This window comes from Argopecten irradians, chromosome 14, assembly GCF_041381155.1.
Source record: "Argopecten irradians isolate NY chromosome 14, Ai_NY, whole genome shotgun sequence".
NCBI lineage: Eukaryota > Metazoa > Mollusca > Bivalvia > Pectinida > Pectinidae > Argopecten > Argopecten irradians.
In genome coordinates, this window is record NC_091147.1 from 36,990,225 (window position 1) to 37,018,177 (window position 27,953).

General features: G+C 31.7%; 1 protein-coding gene across 2 annotated transcripts; it reads right to left on the minus strand.

Annotated features, from left to right (window-relative positions):
- Nucleotides 1-183: 183 nt before the first annotated feature.
- Nucleotides 184-27,887, minus strand: LOC138307407 (calponin homology domain-containing protein DDB_G0272472-like). Of its 2 annotated transcripts, none has more exons than XM_069248145.1 (6): nt 27,680-27,887; nt 25,277-25,458; nt 23,776-24,021; nt 22,811-22,938; nt 4,599-4,668; nt 184-3,711 (listed from the first exon to the last, which is right to left on the minus strand). In XM_069248145.1, the coding sequence occupies exons 1-6, from the start codon at nt 27,789-27,791 to the stop codon at nt 3,535-3,537; spliced, it is 915 nt and encodes a 304-aa protein (XP_069104246.1). In that variant the 5' UTR covers nt 27,792-27,887; the 3' UTR covers nt 184-3,534. The 2 variants fall into 2 exon arrangements, with proteins under 2 accessions (XP_069104246.1, XP_069104248.1); XM_069248147.1 differs by lacking the exon at nt 27,680-27,887 and adding an exon at nt 25,920-26,150.
- Nucleotides 27,888-27,953: the final 66 nt, after the last annotated feature.

Genomic DNA, 27,953 nt, shown 5'->3' on the forward strand with positions numbered 1-27,953 from the left:
TAATGCGTCTCAAAGGATAAAAGGCATATAAATGTTTACTGTAACAGATTAATGTGCCATGATTATAGAAATAGATAAAATATTGGTGATTTTTTTTTCGTCCACAACTTTCATTTTGGTTCATTGATAAGCGATTTACCTCTATTTCCCCACTATTTGCGAGCCCCACCCGACCTAGCCCCCCTTTGTTGTAATAATTTAAAATAAAGCGTCTGGGCGATAATTACGGCAAATGTGGTACATGTCTATTTGAAGAACAATGAAAAGTCTTAATTTTGTTCACAGGCATCATAACATTATTATATTATCTGAATTTTGTAGTATCGAGGGATTGTCCCCTTCAACTAAATGTAAACATTGAACTCACACACACCTGAAAATTCAAAATGAACTCTTCCAACCTTTATAAAAGGAAAATTCAAATGTGATTTTAGGTGTAAATGAATTAATAACATGCACCATAAAAATAATATCTTCTAAATTTCAGAACTTATTTCCCCTTAAGCAGCAGACGCACTAGATCAACAAGAAAATAATTAATAAACAAGTACACTGTACATATATTAAATATTAAAATGTGACATTATCATAAATAATTTGAAATGGAATAGAGATATCAATATTCTCCCCAAAAGACAAAAATACACTTATTATAATAACAAAACTATTAAAGACCCACTACCTTTCCGAGACGGCTTTTAATTTTTAAAATGTGAATGTAAAACGAGATCAATAATTTTGTATAGTTGCAAAGTTATTAAATTATTATTAATATTACACTCATCATCATCTCCTAAACAATTTGATTAAAATTATAATAAATAAAATGTAATTTTCATAACTCGGGTCTTCTAGCTGTTTCCCGACGTCGTCCTAAATACCGAGCGTTAGTTGCAATTGACTATCACTGTGCCAGACGGCAAAACAGCGAATTGAATCTCTAGTTATCATATATTACACAGGAAATCTCAAATTTGTTTGGTGTTGTAACCTCATCTTAGGCCATCGGAATATATTTTCTGTTCTTACCATTATTTTTAAGAATCATTTAAATTTTGCTCTGGAAAAGTAGTTGGCCTTTTTTAATTAACAGATATCTTGACAACAAAAGAGCTTCATGAATTCACTATAAAGCTATTTTTGACAAAAACCCTATTCCCCTTGAAACAAATTTTTTTTTAGTCAACAAAGAAGGATCTGACAGCTAGAGTATAAAAATCTTAGAATCAACCAACCACCAAAATTATATTATCAACCATTTTCCAAAACCCCTGATTTAATGTAAAACTTAATAAAACATAATTATCAATGAAATGTATTGAATCTAAAATACTGAAGGTAAATACCCAGTAACCTTCACCACGATGAAATGCTCATTTCTGATCAGTTATAAAAGTATTAGTGTTGAGGCATTACTGGCCTCTGCTTCACAAATATTTCTCAACTTCAAGAAACTCAAATTTTTCCATAGGAAAGCTTTTGCAAAAGTTCTGGAAAAAAACCAAGAGATCACAGAGGGATCTTGGCACCAACCATTGAATGATCTTTGTAGGTCAAATGACAGGTGTAACAAACTTCAACTATCAAAATCCAAGATGGCTACTTGTCGGTCCCAAAATGTAACAAGGACCCAAGGAGAATCCATGAATGATATTTGAGAAAGATCCCTTTAGTACTTTCAGGGAAATAGCAGTACAATGTACCAAACTTCAACAATCAAAATCCAAGATGGCTACCTGTCAAAATACAAATGTTTAACAATAGTACCCCCACAAGGGATCTTTGTGTCAACTTAGAAAAGGATCCCTTCTGTACTTTCTGAGAAAAGGTTACCATCGCACCAGTTTTACAGCTCTATGGTATATCTTAACCTGCATGTGAAATTGTCTGTAGAAGCTGTACTTCTACAACAGGACAGACCAGTAGAATATGCCACAAAAACTCTCAACAAAACACAGCAAGGGTACACACAGATAGAAAAAGAGTTATTAGTTTATGATTGTGAATGTTATCATCTGTATGTTAAACAGATCATAAACCTCTGGTGACTATAGTGAAAAAGAGCATAGGGGAGACAACTCCTAGACCAAAATGACCAATGATGAGAAGATATCAACTCTACTTTACTAACCAGGCAAGGAAATGCATATTGCGGATCAGCTTTCAAAATAACCACTGTTTTCTAGTAAGTGAAAATTAACTTACAGAGGATGTTGGGACAAAAATTCATCTTGTCAACAATTAAGTTTAGCTGTCACATTTATCACAAGTACACGAAAACATTCATCAGCATCTACGGTACATATTTTTTATCAAGAGTTGTCTGTTCTTGTTACATAAAGCTAATTGTTAAGTGATCAGTTAATCACAAGAAAAAGCAATCTCTTTTCAAAAATCATTTCTGTACCAAACAATAATTATCTCCTATAATTCTGCATACAATAACAATATATAATATATAGTCTATTCAGGCTAATTAATAAATACTATTTTATTGCAAATGGAGACCATTAGCCTAACGGAAGAAAGAAAATGAGGGGTCAAAAATATGGTCATGGACCCTTGCACCTCACTAATTCTATAGCTGACAACTGCATGGTTCATTTGTCTAAAAAGAATACTGTTCAAACGTAAGATTATCATAACTGACGTATGCAACAAAAGATGGTACAGTATATTGGTTTTGCCAACAAAAATCATCAAAAATGTACAGGCTAAAAAAAATCAGTGGCCCAGTGGGCCCGTTGCAACACAAAATCTGAGGGCATGTCAAGAAACTTTGGGACCACAGGCACTTAATATTACATAAATGTTAAAGGCTGATTATTAAATGTTCCCCGATAATGTATTTGAGTGGTTTAATTAATATACATCAATGATAAATAATTTCAGATATGTATGCATCTTATAAATAAGTATAAAAATATCTATATGGCTTTGCAGTCTCTATCTTCTGTATAAAAATATCTACCGGTATATGGCTCTGTAGCATCTATCTTCTTAGATATACATTGTATGTGACTAAAATCCTTTGTCTCAGTCCTCCTTCCATCCACGATACTCCAGGGGTTCCGATCAGTTACAATCCCTACACCTCTGGACTATCACATAGTAAAAAGGGAGGCAACAGAATAGAACAGGTAATTTAGTCCTTTGATTTACATCAAAAGAGCCGTATGACGGTACACTGTGGTTGACTGCGTGCATGGCTTTGAAGTTGGGCGTTGCTCTCTCTACATGCCAGTCTTCAAAGGATAATTTCATTGGCCTGTGATTGGTTCAGATTTTTTCCTCTAGCTGAGCTGCCTTCAGTTTTACTATGAGATAATCCAGGGGTGTAGAGATTGGTTGTAAGTGATTAGAACCCCTGGAATATCGAGGATGTCCTCCTTCTGACCAATCATCATTGCCGATCTGAACTGAAATAAAAACTTCATTTCTAGATACAGTCATATTTTCATCCTAAATTTTCCAGACTCAAGAATTCTCTTTATTCCTCTGATCACAGATCCCAAATGACACATAAATGATTCACTAATGCCGTAATGTGTTTTGTTTGGAGTTGAATAAATCCTCTATATTTTCGTACGACACCTCACTAATCCGTTTATTTGCCAATTGCATACCAGTATAACGTAGCTTTATTAGGTAGTCTGAATGGAATTTCCCATCGGTATAGTTCATAAAACGTCGGTAGTCGTCTTGAAGTCCCTGAAAATGAAAATATTAGATATTAGTTTTGGTTAAATTCTGATAGGAACAACAACAAAGGACCTTGCGGTAGATTAGCCTTTGGCTAAGCATGTTATCCTCTTAGAATAAAATTTTATTATTTTTATTTCAATATTAAATTATTTCTGCAGGGATATTTTTTTACAAGGTCGTGAAATATAATAAAACTAACTTGTGTTGAACACCTAGCTTGAATCAGATGAGTGAAATGTTTTGTCAGGTCTGGAGTTTTGCTCCTCTTAAACACAGTTGATTCATACAAGGTAGAATCAAATACTGTGGTTATGTGTTAAATAGGTTTCTTTGTCCAGCGTTTATAAGATATACAAATTACCATTCTTGTATTATACATTGAGGCATCATGCTGTCTCGGGTAAAACAACATCAGTCATTTTAACAAACTTTAACGTTGTTCTTTATCCAAGCATGTCATGGCCAATATCAGGTCTATAGACATCCTAGTTATTAACAAGTGATTTAAAGGTTTTAGTCTATTTGAGCCATGTGACTTTAAATGAAGGTCAAGGCCATTCATTTGAACAAACTTTGTAGCCCTTCATCCCAGCACACTTTAATAGGCCCAATATAGGATCTCTAAGCCTTCTTTTGGAGAATATGTTGTTTAAAGAGGAACAATGTTTGCCATACTGATGCCCATCACTCGCTGCATGCATATCATAGTCACTAGCCCTTTTTATATATAATCGCAAAATTAAAAAAAAAAAATCAAAATAAAAAAAAAATCTTGAAATTTAGCATGATTATCCAGGTAAGAAACCTGTTTACTAGTCATTACAAAATGTATTGTTTTTTTACTGGCAAATCTCAAATAGATTCCTGTACAATTAGAACACTGATCTTCTTACCCTAAAATCATTCTCCAGTCTATTCTTGTGGTCCAGTTCCTTCAGATACTTCTTCTCCAGAATATCATACCTGGGAAAATATGAAAGTCAGAATATCATACCTTGGGAAATACAATATACCAGAATATCATACCTTTGGGAAATATAATATACCAGAATATCATACCTTGGGAAATATAATATACCAGAATATCATACCTTGGGAAATATAATATACCAGAATATCATACCTTGGGGAAATATAATATACCAGAATATCATACCTTGGGAAATATAATATACCAGAATATCATACCTTGGGAAATATAATATACCAGAATATCATACCTTTGGAAAATATAATATACCAGAATATCATACCTTGGGAAATATAATATACCAGAATATCATACCTTGGGAAATACAATATACCAGAATATCATACCTTGGGAAATATAATATACCAGAATATCATACCTTTGGAAAATATAATATACCAGAATATCATACCTTGGGAAATATAATATACCAGAATATCATACCTTGGAAAATATAATATACCAGAATATCATACCTTGGGAAAAATATAATATACCAGAATATCATACCTTGGGAAATATAATATACCAGAATATCATACCTTGGGAAATATAATATACCAGAATATAATATACCAGAATATCATACCTTGGGAAATATAATATACCAGAATATCATACCTTGGAAAATATAATATACCAGAATATCATACCTTGGGAAATATAATATACCAGAATATCATACCTTGGGAAATATAATATACCAGAATATCATACCTTGGGAAATATAATATACCAGAATATCATACCTTGGGAAATATAATATACCAGAATATCATACCTTTGGGAAATATAATATACCAGAATATCATACCTTGGGAAATATAATATACCAGAATATCATACCTTGGAAAATATAATATACCAGAATATCATACCTTGGGAAATATAATATACCAGAATATCATACCTTGGGAAATAATATATACCAGAATATCATACCTTGGGAAATATATATACCAGAATATCATACCTAGGGAAAAATATAATATACCAGAATATCATACCTTGGGAAATATAATATACCAGAATATCATACCTTGGGAAATATAATATACCAGAATATCATACCTTGGGAAATATAATATACCAGAATATCATACCTTGGGAAATATAATATACCAGAATATCATACCTTGGGAAATATAATATACCAGAATATCATACCTTGGGAAATATAATATACCAGAATATCATACCTTGGGAAAATATAATATACCAGAATATCATACCTTGGGAAATATAATATACCAGAATATCATACCTTGGGAAATATAATATACCAGAATATCATACCTTGGGAAATATAATATACCAGAATATCATACCTTGGGAAATATAATATACCAGAATATCATACCTTGGGAAATATAATATACCAGAATATCATACCTTGGGAAATATAATATACCAGAATATCATACCTTGGGAAATATAATATACCAGAATATCATACCTTGGGAAATATAATATACCAGAATATCATACCTTGGGAAATATAATATACCAGAATATCATACCTTGGGAAATATAATATACCAGAATATCATACCTTGGGAAAAATAATATAATATACCAGAATATCATACCTTGGGAAATATAATATACCAGAATATCATACCTTGGAAATATAATATACCAGAATATCATACCTTGGGAAATATAATATACCAGAATATCATACCTTGGAAATAAAATACGAATATATACCAGAAATAAATTATATACCAGAATATCATACCTTGGGAAATATAATATACCAGAATATCATACCTTGGGAAATATAATATACCAGAATATCATACCTTGGGAAATATAATATACCAGAATATCATACCTTGGGAAATATAATATACCAGAATATCATACCTTGGAAAATATAATATACCAGAATATCATATCTTGGGAAATATAATATACTAGAATATCATATCTTGGGAAATATAATATACCAGAATATCATACCTTGGAAAATATAATATACCAGAATATCATATCTTGGGAAATATAATATACCAGAATATCATACCTTGGGAAATATTATATACCAGAATATCATACCTTGGGAAATATAATATACCAGAATATCATACCTTGGGAAATATAATATACCAGAATATCATACCTTTGGGAAATATAATATACCAGAATATCATACCTTTGGAAAATATAATATACCAGAATATCATACCTTGGGAAATATAATATACCAGAATATCATACCTTGGGAAATATAATATACCAGAATATCATACCTTGGGAAATATAATATACCAGAATATCATACCTTGGGAAATATAATATACCAGAATATCATACCTTGGGAAATATAATATACCAGAATATCATACCTTGGGAAATATAATATACCAGAATATCATACCTTGGGAAATATAATATACCAGAATATCATACCTTGGGAAATATAATATACCAGAATATCATACCTTGGGAAATATAATATACCAGAATATCATACCTTGGAAATATAATATACCGGGAATATAATATGGAATATAATATACCAGAATATCATACCTTGGGAAATATAATATACCAGAATATCATACCTTGGGAAATATAATATACCAGAATATCATACCTTGGGAAATATAATATACCAGAATATCATACCTTGGGAAATATAATATACCAGAATATCATACCTGGGAAATATAATATACCAGAATATCATACCTTGGGAAATATAATATACCAGAATATCATACCTTGGGAAATATAATATACCAGAATATCATACCTTGGGAAATATAATATACCAGAATATCATACCTTGGGAAATATAATATACCAGAATATCATACCTTGGGAAATATAATATACCAGAATATCATACCTTGGGAAATATAATATACCAGAATATCATACCTTGGGAAATATACCAGATATATACCATTGAAAATATACCGAATATCATACCTTGGGAAATATAATATACCAGAATATCATACCTTGGGAAATATAATATACCAGAATATCATACCTTGGGAAATATAATATACCAGAATATCATACCTTGGGAAATATAATATACCAGAAATATCATACCTTGGGAAATATAATATACCAGAATATCATACCTTGGGAAATATAATATACCAGAATATCATACCTTGGGAAATATAATATACCAGAATATCATACCTTGGGAAATATAATATACCAGAATATCATACCTTGGGAAATATAATATACCAGAATATCATACCTTGGGAAAATATAATATACCAGAATATCATACTTGGGAAATATAATATACCAGAATATCATACCTTGGGAAATATAATATACCAGAATATCATACCTTGGGAAATATAATATACCAGAATATCATACCTTGGGAAATATAATATACCAGAATATCATACCTTGGGAAATATAATATACCAGAATATCATACCTTGGGAAATATAATATACCAGAATATCATACCTTGGGAAATATAATATACCAGAATATCATACCTTGGGAAATATAATATACCAGAATATCATACCTTGGAAATATAATATACCAGAATATCATACCTTTGGGAAATACAATATACCAGAATATCATACCTTGGGAAATATAATATACCAGAATATCATACCTTGGGAAATATAATATACCAGAATATCATACCTTGGGAAATATAATATACCAGAATATCATACCTTGGGAAATATAATATACCAGAATATCATACCTTGGGAAATATAATATACCAGAATATCATACCTTGGGAAATATAATATACCAATAATATCATACCTTTGGGAAATATAATATACCAGAATATCATACCTTGGGAAAATAAAATTATACCAGAATATCATACCTTGGGAAATATAATATACCAGAATATCATACCTTGGGAAATATAATATACCAGAATATATACCTTGGGAAATATAATATACCAGAATATCATACCTTGGGAAATATAATATACCAGAATATCATACCTTGGGAAATATAATATACCAGAATATCATACCTTGGAAAATATAATATACCAGAATATCATACCTTGGGAAATATAATATACCAGAATATCATACCTTGGGAAATATAATATACCAGAATATCATACCTTGGGAAATATAATATACCAGAATATCATACCTTGGGAAAATATAATATACCAGAATATAATATACATACCTTGGGAAATATAATATACCAGAATATCATACCTTGGGAAATATAATATACCAGAATATCATACCTTGGGAAATATAATATACCAGAATATCATACCTTGGGAAATATAATATACCAGAATATCATACCTTGGGAAATATAATATACCAGAATATCATACCTTGGAAAAATATATATATACCAGAATATCATACCTTGGGAAATATAATATACCAGAATATCATACCTTGGGAAATATAATATACCAGAATATCATACCTTGGGAAATATATAATATACCAGAATATCATACCTTGGGAAATATAATATACCAGAATATCATACCTTGGGAAATATATAATATACCAGAATATCATACCTTGGGAAATATAATATACCAGAATATCATACCTTGGGAAATATACAATATACCAGAATATCATACCTTGGGAAATATAATATACCAGAATATCATACCTTGGGAAATATAATATACCAGAATATCATACCTTGGGAAATATAATATACCAGAATATCATACCTTGGGAAATATAATATACCAGAATATCATACCTTGGGAAATAAATATACCAGAATATCATACCTTGGGAAAATAATATACCAGAATATCATATATTGGGAAATATAATATACCAGAATATCATACCTTTGGGAAATACAATATACCAGAATATCATACCTTGGGAAATATAATATACCAGAATATCATACCTTGGGAAATATAATATACCAGAATATCATACCTTGGGAAATATTATAATATACCAGAATATCATACCTTGGGAAATAATTATAATATACCAGAATATCATACCTTGGGAAATATAATATACCAGAATATCATACCTTGGGAAATATAATATACCAGAATATCATACCTTGGGAAATATAATATACCAGAATATCATACCTTGGGAAAATATAATATACCAGAATATCATACCTTGGGAAATATAATATACCAGAATATCATACCTTTGGAAATATAATATACCAGAATATCATACCTTGGGAAAAATATAATATACCAGAATATCATATCTTGGGAAATATAATATACCAGAATATCATACCTTGGGAAATATAATATACCAGAATATCATACCTTGGGAAATATAATATACCAGAATATCATACCTTGGGAAATATAATATACCAGAATATCATACCTTGGGAAATATAATATACCAGAATATCATACCTTGGGAAATAAATATACCAGAATATCATACCTTGGGAAATATAAAATATACCAGAATATCATACCTTGGGAAATATAATATACCAGAATATCATACCTTGGGAAATATAATATACCAGAATATCATACCTTGGGAAATATAATATACCAGAATATCATACCTTGGGAAATATAATATACCAGAATATCATACCTTGGGAAATATAATATACCAGAATATCATACCTTGGGAAATATAATATACCAGAATATCATACCTTGGGAAATATAATATACCAGAATATCATACCTTGGGAAATAAAATATACCAGAATATCATACCTTGGGGAAATATAATATACAGAATATCATACCAGAATATCATACCTTGGGAAATATAAATATACCAGAATATCATACCTTGGGAAATATAATATACCAGAATATCATACCTTGGGAAATATATAATATACCAGAATATCATACCTTGGGAAATATAATATACCAGAATATCATACCTTGGGAAATATAATATACCAGAATATCATACCTTGGGAAATATAATATACCAGAATATCATACCTTGGAAAATATAATATACCAGAATATCATACCTTGGGAAATATAATATACCAGAATATCATACCTTGGGAAATACAATATATACCAGAATATCATACCTTGGGAAATATAATATACCAGAATATCATACCTTGGGAAATATAATATACCAGAATATCATACCTTGAAAATATAATATACCAGAATATCATACCTTGGGAAATATAATATACCAGAATATCATACCTTGGGAAATATAATATACCAGAATATCATACCTTGTGGAAATATAATATACCAGAATATATATACCTTGGGAAAATATAATATACTAGAATATCATACCTTGGAAATATAATATACCAGAATATCATACCTTGGGAAATATAATATACCAGAATATCATACCTTGGGAAATATAATATACCAGAATATCATACCTTGGGAAATATAATATACCAGAATATCATACCTTGGGAAATATAATATACCAGAATATCATTTACCTTTGGTCGAAATATAATATACCAGAATATCATACCTTGGGAATATATATATACCAGAATATCATACCTTGGAAATATAATATACCAGAATATCATACCTTGGGAAATATAATATACCAGAATATCATACCTTGGGAAATATAATATTACCAGAATATCATACCAGAATATTAATTATACCAAAAATATGGCATAATATACCAGAATATCATATACCTTGGGAAATATTAATATACCTAGGAATATCATACCTTGGAAAAATATAATATACCAGAATATCATACCTTGCGGAAATATAATATATACCAGAATATCATACCTTGGGAAATATAATATACCAGAATATCATACCTTGGGAAATATAATATACCAGAATATCATACCTTGGGAAATATAATATACCAGAATATCATACTTGGGAAATATATATATACCAGAATATCATACCTTGGGAAATATAATATACCAGAATATCATACCTTGGGAAAATATAATATACCAGAATATCATACCTTGGAAATATAATATACCAGAAAATATCATACCTTGGTAAAATATAATATACCAGAATATCATACCTTGGGAAATATAATATACCAGAATATCATACCTTGGGAAATATAATATACCAGAATATCATACCTTGGGAAAATATTAATATACCAGAATATCATACCTTTGGGAAATATAATATACCAGAATATCATACCTTGGGAATATAATAATATACAAGAATATCATACCTTGGAAAAAATATAATATACCAGAATATCATACTTGGGAAATATACTTATACCAGAATATCATACCTTGGGAAAATATAATATACCAGAATATCATACCTTTTGGGAAATATAATATACCAGAATATCAATACCTTGGGAAATATAATATACCAGAATATCATACTACTTGGGAAAATTCTTATATATCATTACCTTGGGAATATATGAATTATACCAGAATATCATACCTTGGGAAATATAATATACCAGAATATCATACCTTGGGAAATATAATATACCAGAATATCATACCTTTGGGAAATATAATATACCAGAATATCATACCTTCGGGAAATATATATATACCAGAATATCATACCTTGGGAAATATAATATACCAGAATATCATACCTTCGGAAATATAATATACCAGAATATCATACCTTGGGAAATATAATATACCAGAATATCATACCTTGGGAAAATATAATATACCAGAATATCATACCTTGGGAAATATAATATACCAGAATATCATACCTTGGGAAATATAATATACCAGAATATCAAAAAAAAAAAATACCTTTGAGAAATAAAAATATACCAGAATATCATACCTTGGGAAATATAATATACCAGAATATCATACCTTGGGAAATATAATATACCAGAATATCATACCTTTGGAAATATAATATACCAGAATATCATACCTTGGGAAATATAATATACCAGAATATCATACCTTGGGAAATATAATATACCAGAATATCATACCTTGGAAATATATAAATATACCAGAATATCATACCTTGGGAAATATAATATACCAGAATATCATACCTTGGGAAATATTAAATACCAGAATATCATACCTGGAAAATATAATATACCAGAATATCATACCTTGGGAAATATAATATACCAGAATATCATACCTTGGGAAAATAAAATATACCAGAATATCATACCTTGGGGAAATATAATATACCAGAATATCATACCTTGGGAAATATAATATACCAGAATATCATACCTTGGGAAATATAATATACCAGAATATCATACCTTGGGAAATATAATATACCAGAATATCATACCTTGGGAAATATAATATACCAGAATATCATACCTTGGGAAATATAATATACCAGAATATCATACCTTGGGAAATATAATATACCAGAATATCATATCTTGGGAAATATAATATACCAGAATATCATACCTTGGGAAATATAATATACCAGAAATATCATACCTTGGGAAATATAATATACCAGAATATCATACCTTGGGAAATATAATATACCAGAATATCATACCTTGGGGAAATATAATATACCAGAATATCATACCTTGGGAAATATAATATACCAGAATATCATACCTTGGGAAATATAATATACCAGAATATCATACCTTGGGAAATATAATAATATACCAGAATATCATACCTTGGGAAATATAATATACCAGAATATCATACCTTGGGAAATACAATATACCAGGAATATCATACCTTGGGAAATATAATATACCAGAATATCATACCTTGGGAAATATTATATACCAGAATATCATACCTTGGGAAATATAATATACCAGAATATCATACCTTGGGAAATATAATATACCAGAATATCATACCTTGGGAAATACAATATATACCAGAATATCATACCTTGGGAAATATAATATACCAGAATATCATACCTTGGGAAATATAATATACCAGAATATCATACCTTGGGAATATAATATACCAGAATATCATACCTTGGAAATATAATATACCAGAATATCATACCTTGGGAAATATAATATACCAGAATATCATACCTTGGGAAATATAATATACCAGAATATCATACCTTGGGAAATATAATATACCAGAATATCATACCTTGGGAAATATAATATACCAGAATATCATACCTTGGGAAATATAATATACCAGAATATCATACCTTGGGAAATATAATATACCAGAATATCATACCTTGGGAAATATAATATACCAGAATATCATACCTTGGGAAATATAATATACCAGAATATCATACCTTGGGAAATATAATATACCAGAATATCATACCTTGGGAAATATAATATACCAGAATATCATATGGGGAAATATAATATACCAGAATATCATACCTTTGGGAAATATAATATACCAGAATATCATACCTTGGGAAATATAATTATACCAGAATATCATACCTTGGGAAATATAATATACCAGAATATCATATTGGAAATATAATATACCAGAATATCATACCTTGGGAAATATAATATACCAGAATATCATATGGGAAAATATACCAGAATATCATACCTTGGGAAATATAATATACCAGAATATCATACCTTGGAAAATATAATATACCAGAATATCATACCTTGGGAAAATATAATATACCAGAATATCATACCTTGGGAAATATAATATACCAGAATATCATACCTTGGGAAATATTATATACCAGAATATCATACCTTGGGAAATATAAATACAGAAATATCATACCTTGGGAAATTAATATACCAGAATATCATACCTTGGGAAATATAATATACCAGAATATCATACCTTGGGAAATAATATACCAGAATATCATACCTTGGGAAATATAATATACCAGAATATATCATACCTTGGGAAATAAATATACCAGAATATCATACCTTGGGAAAATTTATATACCAGAATATCATACCTTGGGAAATATAATATACCAGAATATCATACCTTGGAGAAATATAATATACCAGAATATCATACCTTGGGAAATATAATATACCAGAATATCATACCTTGGGAAATATTATATACCAGAATATCATACTTGGGAAAATTAATATACCAGAATATCATACCTTGGGAAATATTAATATACCAGAATATCATACCTTTGAGGAAATATAATATACCAGAATATCATAACCTTGGGGAAATCATTAATATACCAGAATATCATACCTTGGGAAATATATATAATATACCAGAATATCATACCTTGGGAAATATAATATACCAGGAATATCATACCTTGGGAAATATAATATACCAGAATATCATACCTTGGGAAATATAATATACCAGAATATCATACCTTGGGAAATATAATATACCAGAATATCATACCTTGGGAAATATAATATACCAGAATATCATACCTTTGGGAAATATAATATACCAGAATATCATACCTTGGGAAATATAATATACCAGAATATCATACCTTGGGAAATATAATATACCAGAATATCATACCTTGGGAAATATAATATCAGAATACCAGAATAAATATACCAGAATATCATACCTTGGGAAATATAATATACCAGAATATCATACCTTGGGAAATATTAATATACCAAATATCATACCTTGGAAAATAATATATACCAGAATATCATACCTTGGAAATATAATATACCAGAATATCATACCTTGGAAAATAATATACCAGAATATCATACCTTGGGAAATATAATATACCAGAATATCATACCTTGGGGAATATACCAGAATATCATACTTGGGAGAATATAATATACCAGAATATCATACCTTGGGAAATATAATATACCAGAATATCATACCTTGGGAAATATAATATACCAGAATATCATACCTTGGGAAATATAATATACCAGAATATCATACCTTTGGAAAATATAATATACCAGAATATCATACCTTGGGAAATATAATATACCAGAATATCATACCTTGGGAAATATAATATACCAGAATATCATACCTTGGGAAATATAATATACCAGAATATCATACCTTGGGAAATATAATATACCAGAATATCATACCTTGGGAAATATAATATACCAGAATATCATACCTTGGGAAATATAATATACCAGAATATCATACCTTGGGAAAATATAATATACCAGAATATCATACCTTGGAAAAATATAATATACCAGAATATCATACCTTGGGAAATATAATATACCAGAATATCATACCTTGGGAAATATAATATACCAGAATATCATACCTTGGGAAATATAATATACCAGAATATCATACCTTGGGAAAAATATAATATACCAGAATATCATACCTTGGGAAATATAATATACCAGAATATCATACCTTGGGAAAATATAATATACCAGAATATCATACCTTGGGAAATATAATATACCAGAATATCATACCTTGGGAAATATAATATACCAGAATATCATACCTTGGGAAATATAATATACCAGAATATCATACCTTGGGAAATATAATATACCAGAATATCATACCTTGGGAAATATAATATACCAGAATATCATACCTTGGGAAATATTATATACCAGAATATCATACCTTGGGAAATATAATATACCAGAATATCATACCTTGGGAAATATAATATACCAGAATATCATACCTTGGGAAATATAATATACCAGAATATCATACCTTGGGAAAATATAATATACCAGAATATCATACCTTGGGAAATATAATATACCAGAATATCATACCTTGGGAAATATAATATACCAGAATATCATACCTTGGGAAATACCAGAATATCATACCTTGAATATAATATACCAGAATATCATACCTTGGGAAATATAATATACCAGAATATCATACCTTGGGAAATATAATATACCAGAATATCATACCTTGGGAAATATAAATATACCAGAATATCATCATACCTTGGGAAATATAATATACCAGAATATCATACCTTGGGAAATATAATATACCAGAATATCATACCTTGGGAAATATAATATACCAGAATATCATACCTTGGGAAATATAATATACCAGAATATCATACCTTGGGAAATATAATATACCAGAATATCATACCTTGGGAAATATAATATACCAGAATATCATACCTTGGGAAATATAATATACCAGAATATCATACCTTGGGAAATATAATATACCAGAATATCATACCTTGGGAAATATAATATACCAGAATATCATACCTTGGGAAATATAATATACCAGAATATCATACCTTGGGAAATATAATATACCAGAATATCATACCTTGGGAAATATAATATACCAGAATATCATACCTTGGGAAATATAATATACCAGAATATCATACCTTGGGAAATAATTATAATATACCAGAATATCATACCTTGGGAAATATAATATACCAGAATATCATACCTTGGGAAATATAATATACCAGAATATCATACCTTGGGAAATATAATATACCAGAATATCATACCTTGGGAAATATAATATACCAGAATATCATACCTTGGGAAATATAATATACCAGAATATCATACCTTGGGAAATATAATATACCAGAATATCATACCTTGGGAAAATAATATATACCAGAATATCATACCTTGGGAAATATAATATACCAGAATATCATACCTTGGGAAATATAATATACCAGAATATCATACCTTGGGAAATATAATATACCAGAATATCATACCTTGGGAAATATAATATACCAGAATATCATACCTTGGGAAATATAATATACCAGAATATCATACCTTGGGAAATATAATATACCAGAATATCATACCTTGGGAAATATAATATACCAGAATATCATACCTTGGGAAAATATAATATACCAGAATATCATACCTTGGGAAATATAATATACCAGAATATCATACCTTGGGAAATATAATATACCAGAATATCATACCTTGGGAAATATAATATACCAGAATATCATATCTTGGGAAATATAATATACCAGAATATCATACCTTGGGAAATATAATATACCAGAATATCATACCTTGGGAAATATAATATACCAGAATATCATACCTTGGGAAATATAATATACCAGAATATCATACCTTGGGAAATATAATATACCAGAATATCATACCTTGGGAAATATAATATACCAGAATATCATACCTTGGGAAATATAATATACCAGAATATCATACCTTGGGAAAAATAATATACCAGAATATCATATCTTGGGAAATATAATATACCAGAATATATATATCATACCTTGGGAAATATAATATACCAGAATATCATACCTTGGGAAATATAATATACCAGAATATCATACCTTGGGAAATATAATATACCAGAATATCATACCTTGGGAAATATAATATACCAGAATATCATACCTTGGGAAATATAATATACCAGAATATCATACCTTGGGAAATATAATATACCAGAATATCATACCTTGGGAAATACAATATACCAGAATATCATACCTTGGGAAATATAATATACCAGAATATCATACCTTGGGAAATATAATATACCAGAATATCATACCTTGGGAAAATAATATACCAGAATATCATACCTTGGGAAATATAATATACCAGAATATCATACCTTGGGAAATATAATATACCAGAATATCATACCTTGGGAAATATAATATACCAGAATATCATACCTTGGGAAATATAATATACCAGAATATCATACCTTGGGAAATATAATATACCAGAATATCATACCTTGGGAAATATAATATACCAGAATATCATACCTTGGGAAATATAATATACCAGAATATCATACCTTGGGAAATATAATATACCAGAATATCATACCTTTGGGAAATATAATATACCAGAATATCATAAATATAATATACCAGAATATCATACCTTTGGAAAATATAATATACCAGAATATCATACCTTGGGAAATATAATATACCAGAATATCATACCTTGGGAAATATAATATACCAGAATATCATACCTTGGGAAATATAATATACCAGAATATCATACCTTGGGAAATATAATATACCAGAATATCATACCTTGGGAAATATAATATACCAGAATATCATACCTTGGGAAAATATAATATACCAGAATATCATACCTTGGGAAATATAATATACCAGAATATCATACCTTGGGAAATATAATATACCAGAATATCATACCTTGGAAATATAATATATACCAGAATATCATACCTTGGGAAAATATAATATACCAGAATATCATACCTTTGGAAAATAATATACCAGAATATATAATATACCAGAATATCATATCTTTGGAAAATAATATACCAGAATATATAATATACCAGAATATCATACCTTTGGAAAATAATATACCAGAATATATAATATACCAGAATATCATACCTTTGGAAAATAATATACCAGAATATATAATATACCAGAATATCATACCTTTGGAAATAATATACCAGAATATATAATTACCAGAATATCATACCTTTGGAATATAATACCAGAATATATATTATATACCTGAATATTATTGGTCCTTTATTCCGATCCTTATTCAACAATTTATACTGTTCATTTCTGATGTGTTAGATTTTATCTAGACCAACAAAACATATCAATCCTTCGCCTAAATTTACTGTAGTACTCTGTCCAATATCGGTAATATACAGTAGTATTGTATGGTAAACATATTGGTTAATTCCTTTGCTCGGTTAAATGCCATTATAATCCCATTTTGTACTGGAAGTATATACATTAAGGTGATAATCCTCTTAACATGGATTAATTCAGTGTCATGTAACACCTAGAATAATATGTTTATTTAATTTATTGAACAGAAAAACGGTTAAGTTCCTGTACCAATATGAGCAGTAGGTAAACATAGTAGTACACCCCACAAAACTATCTTAGGTACCAACACCTTTCAAAACCATCTAAGGTACTGACACCCTACAAAACTATCTAAGGTACCAACACCCTACAAAAACCATCTAAGGTACCAGACACCCTACAAAACTATCTAAGGTACCAACACCCTACAAAACTATCTAAGGTACAGACACCCTACAAAACTATCTAAGGTACTACACCCTACAAAACTATCTAAGGTACTGACACCCTACAAAACTAATAAGGTACCTGACACCCTACAAAACTATCTAAGGTACCGACACCCTACAAAACTATCTAAGGTACCGACACCCTACAAAACTATCTAAGGTACCGACACCCTACAAAACCATCTAAGGTACAGACACCCTACAAAACTATCTAAGGTACTGACACCCTACAAAACTATCTAAGGTACCAACACCCTACAAAACTATCTAAGGTACCAACACCCTACAAAACTATCTAAGGTACCAACACCCTACAAAACTATCTAAGGTACCAACACCCTACAAAACCATCTAAGGTACCGACACCCTACAAAACTATCTAAGGTACCAACACCCTACAAAACTATCTAAGGTACCGACACCCTACAAAACCATCTAAGGTACCGACACCCCTACAAAACTATCTAAGGTACCGACACCCTACAAAACTATCTAAGGTACCGACACCCTACAAAACTATCTAAGGTACCGACACCCTACAAAACTATCTAAGGTACAGACACCCTACAAAACTATCTAAGGTACCGACACCCTACAAAACCATCTAAGGTACTGACACCCTACAAAACTATCTGAGGTACCGACACCCTACAAAAAAACCGAAGGTACAGACACCCTACAAAACTATCTAAGGTACCGACACCCTACAAAACTATCTAAGGTACCGACACCCTACAAAACTATCTAAGGTACCGACACCCTACAAAACTATCTAAGGTACCGACACCCTACAAAACTATCTAAGGTACCACACCCTACAAAACTATCTAAGGTACCGACACCCTACAAAACTATCTAAGGTACGAACCCTACAAATATCCTAAAAAACTATCTAGGTACCGACACCCTACAAAACTATCTAAAGTACCGACACCCTACAAAACTATCTAAGGTACCGACACCCTACAAAACTATCTGAGGTACCGACACCCTACAAAACTATCTAAGGTACCGACACCCTACAAAAACTATCTAAGGTACAGACACCCTACAAAACTATCTAAGGTACCGACACCCTACAAAACTATCTAAGGTACAGACACCCTACAAAACTATCTAAGGTACCGACACCCTACAAAACTATCTAAGGTACCGACACCCTACAAAACCATCTAAGGTACCGACACCCTACAAAACTATCTAAGGTACCGACACCCTACAAAACCATCTAAGGTACCGACACCCTACAAAACTATCTAAGGTACCGACACCCTACAAAACTATCTAAGGTACCGACACCCTACAAAACCATCTAAGGTACCGACACCCTACAAAACTATCTAAGGTACCGACACCCTACAAAACTATCTAAGGTACCGACACCCTACAAAACTATCTAAGGTACCGCGACACCCTACAAAACTATCTAAGGTACCGACACCCTACAAAACTATCTAAGGTACCGACACCCTACAAAACTATCTAAGGTACCGACACCCTACAAAACCATCTAAGGTACCGACACCCTACAAAACTATCTAAGGTACCGACACCCTACAAAACCATCTATACACCTAAGGTACCGACACCCTACTACAAAACTATCTAAGGTACCGACACCCTACAAAACCATCTAAGGTACCGACACCCTACAAAACTATCTAAGGTACCGACACCCCCTAAAACCTATCTAAGGTACCGACACCTACAAAACATCTAAACACACCATCACTACAGGTACACACCCTACAAAACCATCTAAGGTACCGACACCCTACAAAACTATCTAAGGTACCGACACCCTACAAAACTATCTAAGGTACCGACACCCTACAAAACCATCTAAGGTACGACACCCTACAAAACCATCTAAGGTACCGACACCCTACAAAACCATCTAAGGTACCGACACCCTACAAAACTATCTAAGGTACCAACACCCTACAAAACCATCTAAGGTACTGACACCCTACAAAACTATCTAAGGTACAGACACCCTACAAAACTATCTAAGGTACTGACACCCTACAAAACTATCTAAGGTACTGACACCCTACAAAACTATCTAAGGTACTGACACCCTACAAAACTATCTAAGGTACTGACACCCTACAAAACCATCTAAGGTACCGACACCCTACAAAACTATCTAAGGTACCGACACCCTACAAAACTATCTAAGGTACCGACACCCTACAAAACCATCTAAGGTACAGACACCCTACAAAACTATCTAAGGTACTGACACCCTACAAAACTATCTAAGGTACAGACACCCTACAAAACTATCTAAGGTACCGACACCCTACAAAACTATCTAAGGTACAGACACCCTACAAAACCATCTAAGGTACCGACACCCTACAAAACTATCTAAGGTACCGACACCCTACAAAACCATCTGAGGTACCAACAATCTACAAAACCATCAGAGGTACCTCTAATGTCATATTCAATATGGTCATTGCCTTCTGTGTTGTGTTTGTAAAAAGGTCAAAATCTAAGATGCCATTTGTGGCAGATCCCTTCAATACATTCTGAGATATAGCAGGAACAAGAATTATAAATTGAAGGATGGACGGAAGAACAAGCGGACAGCAGACCATGAATAAAAGGCAATTTGAATTAGAATAGCCCATCATCTGAGAGCAGTCTAGAAAGACATCTTGACATATAAATTTACACTTAAAATCATTTTAAAAAGACTTTAAATTGCAAGCTCCTTATTAGCCTCAAACACTGTAAATGTACTTATTTTAGGGCATTTCAATTTTAGCGCTAATGCAAAAAAACTGTAAATTATGATTTATTAGCATGGACATAAATTTGCGCAATTATGTGGTTCATTACTTGAAATATTCTTTTACAAAATTTAGCTCTATGTATGAATCTGGGTTTCAAAACAGTGTAGAAAGGGCTTATATAAAATTACCACTAAAACAAATTCCGTATTCAACCTTATAAGTGCCCATGTCCATATAAGCTCCCCTCCCTTTTTTGAGGCCTCATTTCAATTGCCTGGTCATAAGACCACAACTATCAAAACTGTATAAGTTTGCAACAATTTTGTCTAATAAGTGCTTTTCATTGTTTCAATTTTTTTAAACACCCTGGGTGCTTATTGTGTGAAATAAGGTATATACAGTACGTTAAGGATGGTCTCCTTACTTGTGATTTAACCGGTCGACTTCAGCCTGGTGTATCTTTGCTACCCTCATGGCTTCCTTCTTTGCTAACTCTTCACATTCCTTTATCGTTCTAGCTATTGTTTCTTGCTCTCGTTTAAGAAATCTCTCCTGAAAAATAAAGAAAAGGGATGCAATGTATGGTTCTCTGACTCCTTCCGGTATTTGTAGGAGCGTATGACAGGATTAGTCCTAACGTCATTATAAGGACATGCCATTTTAGAAGGAAAGTCTGAGATGGAGAAAAACCAACTATCAGCAGTCAGTACCTGGGAACTGACCGACATAGGATTTGAACGAACAACCCAGAAGTAGAGGGTTTGCAGTAATATGTCTGGACATATTAATACTCGGCCACTGCAGCTCGCCCCCTATTTCATAGAACGGGATTTGCCTCAGGGTTTCGGCTGGGTGCTCCATAAATTGGGTCCTCCTCAAATAAAATGGGGTCCCCTATTGAATGTAATTGGAATGGAATTCCAGGAAGAAAGGTGGTGTACATTTTGATTTCCTAAGCTTAAAAATGATATGGGGATGGCTTAAATGCAAACCACGAACATGATATTAATTGTATACAGTTGTATCTCAAAGGTCCAAGATGATATGAAATTTCCCAAGAATTCCTCTTAACTACTAAACTCGGATATCTACAGGTGTATGTCATGACTATCAAAAAATAGTCTGAATAACTACATTTCCATAATTATCTCAAAGGTTATAAAAAAAAAATTGTAACCACCTTAGTCAGCTATCCAATAATCATCCATTCACCCCTGAAACACATTTAGGCACTTCTAAATCAAAGGCTAGATCAGTCCATTATGAAATTTCAAGGGTGACTGAGTTAACAGAACATTAGTATGGATGAGAAGGTGTTAAAACACACATAACTTAGAATATAAAGGTAACTGCAATTTAGAAAGAAATGTAAAAGTTAAAATTGCTAACCTTCTGTTCCTTTAATGCTGCAGCTATTGCCCGTTCCTTCTCTAACGTAAAGTCAAGTCGAAGTTTCCGTGTGAGTGCTTGACACGCTTCCTGTATGGCAATCTCCTTGAGTCGTTCACACTCTTCCCATTGTTCTCTCAGAGCTAATTCTTTCTCTCCATCCAGTTGTTTTGTTAGTTCTCTCTTCCTTTCTTCCTCCGCTGCATCTCTTTGCTCCTCAATTCTCTTAGCAAGTCGTTCATAATACTATAATATCAATATTTTACATATTGAAAATGTGATGTGATTGTTCATTCCCAAATCTCATACATACTTATATCATTTATTACTGAATATGGTGGTTTACCAACTACAGCTAGGCCACCAAATATTTGTACGACTTGATAAGCAAAGTGAAATTGAGAAGGGACACTAAGCACTTTATGCAAAATGTAGAATTTTCACAAGATTATCACACAATGTTAGCTGCAAATCCACAACATAATTATATATTACATAATGTAGAATTCATAATTATCATAATACAGATTTGTATTCAAAGTATGTGAACTTGAGACCTTCTATAATGGGAGGGTGCTTATTGGAATAGGGTAACTTATTGGGTCATGTGTACTTATAAGGACAGAAATGCTTATTGTCATGGGTTAGGGATGCTTACTGGGTTGAACATAGCCCGAGATACTCTGGCCCTGACAACAGACTTAGACATTATGGCAGATAGATGTCTGGTTTAGGGCCAGAGCGCAGTAGAACTCGAAAACCTGGAATAAGCCGACACCGTTTGGTATCGGGTCAGGTACTCTCCGATTCAGACTACTTACAAAATATAACCACCGAGAATCGCCACTTACCTTGGTCTTTTCAACAAATGAATAATTTATCTACTCATAGCCATCCATTTCATCACGCATGCACGTTCTATTGTGTCAACACAGTAGTTTCTTTTCCTCAACTTTAAATTTCCCTCGTCGTCGTTGCCATTTTCTCGTAGTATGCAAATCATCTTTGATATCGACAGATTGCTATATTTGGGTAGATATGATATCCATTTGTTGAATAGACTAAGGTTAGTGGTGCTTCTCGGTGGTCAGGCTAAATCGGAGATGACCTGGTCCGATACCAAACGGTGTCAGCTTATTCCAGGTTTTCGAGTACTACTGCGCTCTGGCCCTAAACCAGACATCTATCTGTCATAATGTCTAAGTCTGGTGTCAGGGCCAGAGTATCTCGGGCTAGGTTGAACAATAAAACAATGTAGTAGTATCTGAAGCTACATGTATGGCCACAAGCCAATAAATGTAAATATTGGCTTTCTAAGTTTCAGAAAATAATAGAAATGACTACCTTTGGTCTCAAGCCCCTGTGTATTACAGAACTTACTTGAGCATGCAACATTATGTTTTATCACTGAATATAAAGTTGAAATATTACAAAATATGTGAAGATGTAGACAAATCAACTAGTATTTGAATTTACATTGTGTTTCATAGTACAAGCTTACCTCTTGTTGTAATTGTAAAGCATTGCGCTTCTCCGCATCTTTTGAGTTTCGAAGCCTCTTTATGGCAGCACGGAGTTCTCTGGTAGCTCTTGCCTCAGCTGCATCGAGAGCCAACTGTAATTCTCTTTCTCTTTCCTCCTTAGAGTTGTCTGCTCGATTGTTTAGAAGGTAATCCCCAAGTTCTAAAATATTAAATTATGCATATTGACAGATCCTCAAAATTTACACAGCCAATTTCTGAGTACCTGAGGTCAAGGAATCTGAGGTATGATTTTATTTGTTGACCTGAAAATTATTCTCCTCTAATGGGGAATTTTAAACTATCCAAGGATATTGGATTCCTGAAAGATCATGAAACTGCAGACTTAAGTCTAAAACAGTCATGTTTAAAGTTCTATACTTAGTCAGTCACGACTGGTGATATATAAAGCTTGTAACTTTTTGGCTTTGTCCAAAAAATATTTGCAATTCTGGAATTTGAACCTTCTTAACAGGATGTAAGCTCCTAATTAAATTAACTTATTCACCCCTGAAAATTCATAATGAACTTTTCTAGCCTTAGAATTAGAAAAGTTCAAATGTGTCTTCAGGGGTGAACGAGTCAAATGACAATTTCTAATTACACACTCATCAATGCACTTACCCTTTTTTCCCCTAAGGACATTGGCACTAAGTGGACGTCTGAACTTGGACAATATACCTGATTGTCCATAGACAACACTATCGGAATCACTTGTGCTAGTGGTTCTCATTGTCAGTACACAGAGTAAAACATTAAATACACCGAAAACGTTTTGAGTGAAACTTGTAGCATGATACCACCAACCTCACCACTAAAACGCTGTAGTTCAACCCTAACGATTCATCAGCTTTCTTTCAAACTCATGTGACAGATAATTCATGGGACAACGTTCAATTCAATAGATGTTTTAATATAAATTTGAAAATTCATAATATTAATAAATGTGCCTTTAATCAATCTTCAGTTTGTTCTTTCATTATAATGTAAAACATATACTTTTATGGCTTACTAATCACTTTAACTAAAATGGATTAGTTTCAGAAGTTGACAATACTTGTATTATGATGTTTTTCTCCCCCCTCTCCATGACTCCGGGTTACAGATAATATTCACCCACACACACCTTCTGTGTGTATAGGGTACCCTATAATACAGCACCTTAATAAATCATTAGTATCAGATAGGTAACTGCAATACAATATACAGGTTGTTTATGGAAAGGACTGTCGCTAAAGACCAGACATCACTGCATGATTATTTGCAGTAAACATATACAAGGTATTTCGTATATAGCACAGATTTTTCAACTTTATCATGTGCTTTTATATAAAATCTGATGTCCCAAAATGGAACTATTTTGGAAGGAAGAAAAAAATAATTGGTGCAAAGAAAACAAAATAAGTATGGCAGAAATTTATGATAATTAACAAAAATATGCAGAAATATATGCCATTTGACCGAGTATTGGTCAGTTGAATCAACATTTTAATTTCGAGCCTTTGGCCAAAATGAAATGATTACTATATGTACTTTATGAATTAAGATCACAAAGATTATAAATTGAAGCTGACCATGAAGTTTGTTGGATTTTAATACACTTTTAGGGAAAACAATTACCACATCATTATTGAACAGCAACGTTGGGAGACCCTGTTGTATAGCATGAGAATTTATTGAGAATATTCTTTTGATACATAACTTCATGTGATTTAGGCCATGACCTTACAGTTGTCGAAGAAACAATATCATCATGTAGAATAACAGGAGAAAATTATAACACATGACTCATGTCAAGTGCCCTGACTAGCTAGGTATCAAACCGGGATCTCCAGTGCGAAAAACTATAATTTAACACTACACTTTATATGAACTAGCCACACCAAAACGCTTCTTTTACACTTACAATACATTTTCATTTCTACATCAACATTGATCAAAATCTGTAATGGAATAGTATAACTACACACAAATACCTCCACACAAATGTACATACATGTTAAACACGCTTCTACAATGTATTTAGTATACAGTAGTAATTTATTTACATTTCACACAATGACATTTGAATAGAAATCCATCCACTATTTACTTTCTTTGATACAGGCCTACAATGAATCTTGATTTTGATAACATGCTGTAAACTTTTAAAGGGACCCTTTCCATGTACACAATCTCGCTTTAGTTCAACTGTTGATAAGATTTATTCACATTTTATTGTTGAAAATACCGATAGTTCATAAATTCTAATCAGCTAACGTGTCAATACAATTCAAAGGTTAGTAAGTAAATTAAATGACCCAATAACAGTTGATTCTTTGATTGAAAAGCCCAGTATCTTAGCTCTTATCAAGTGGGGTTTCAACAGTTCAAGGGGCACTCACCAACAATTTGCCGGTGCGCTACTCGTTGTGTTGATAGCGTTGTTTTGTTTAACATTCGTTCAATGGTTTCATGTGGATTTACTGGATTTTTCGACGTAGAAGGTCGCGACATTTTGATCCTGTCTTGATAAATATAATTGAACAACACATCAGTTTGGCTTCAGTCAACTCTCCTTCCTCGATTGTAACCGGAAGTTTACGGTTGCTTAGCTCTGTTCGGTAGAGTAAAATTACGGAACGCAAAATAATGCGGACGATCATGGATTATTGTAGG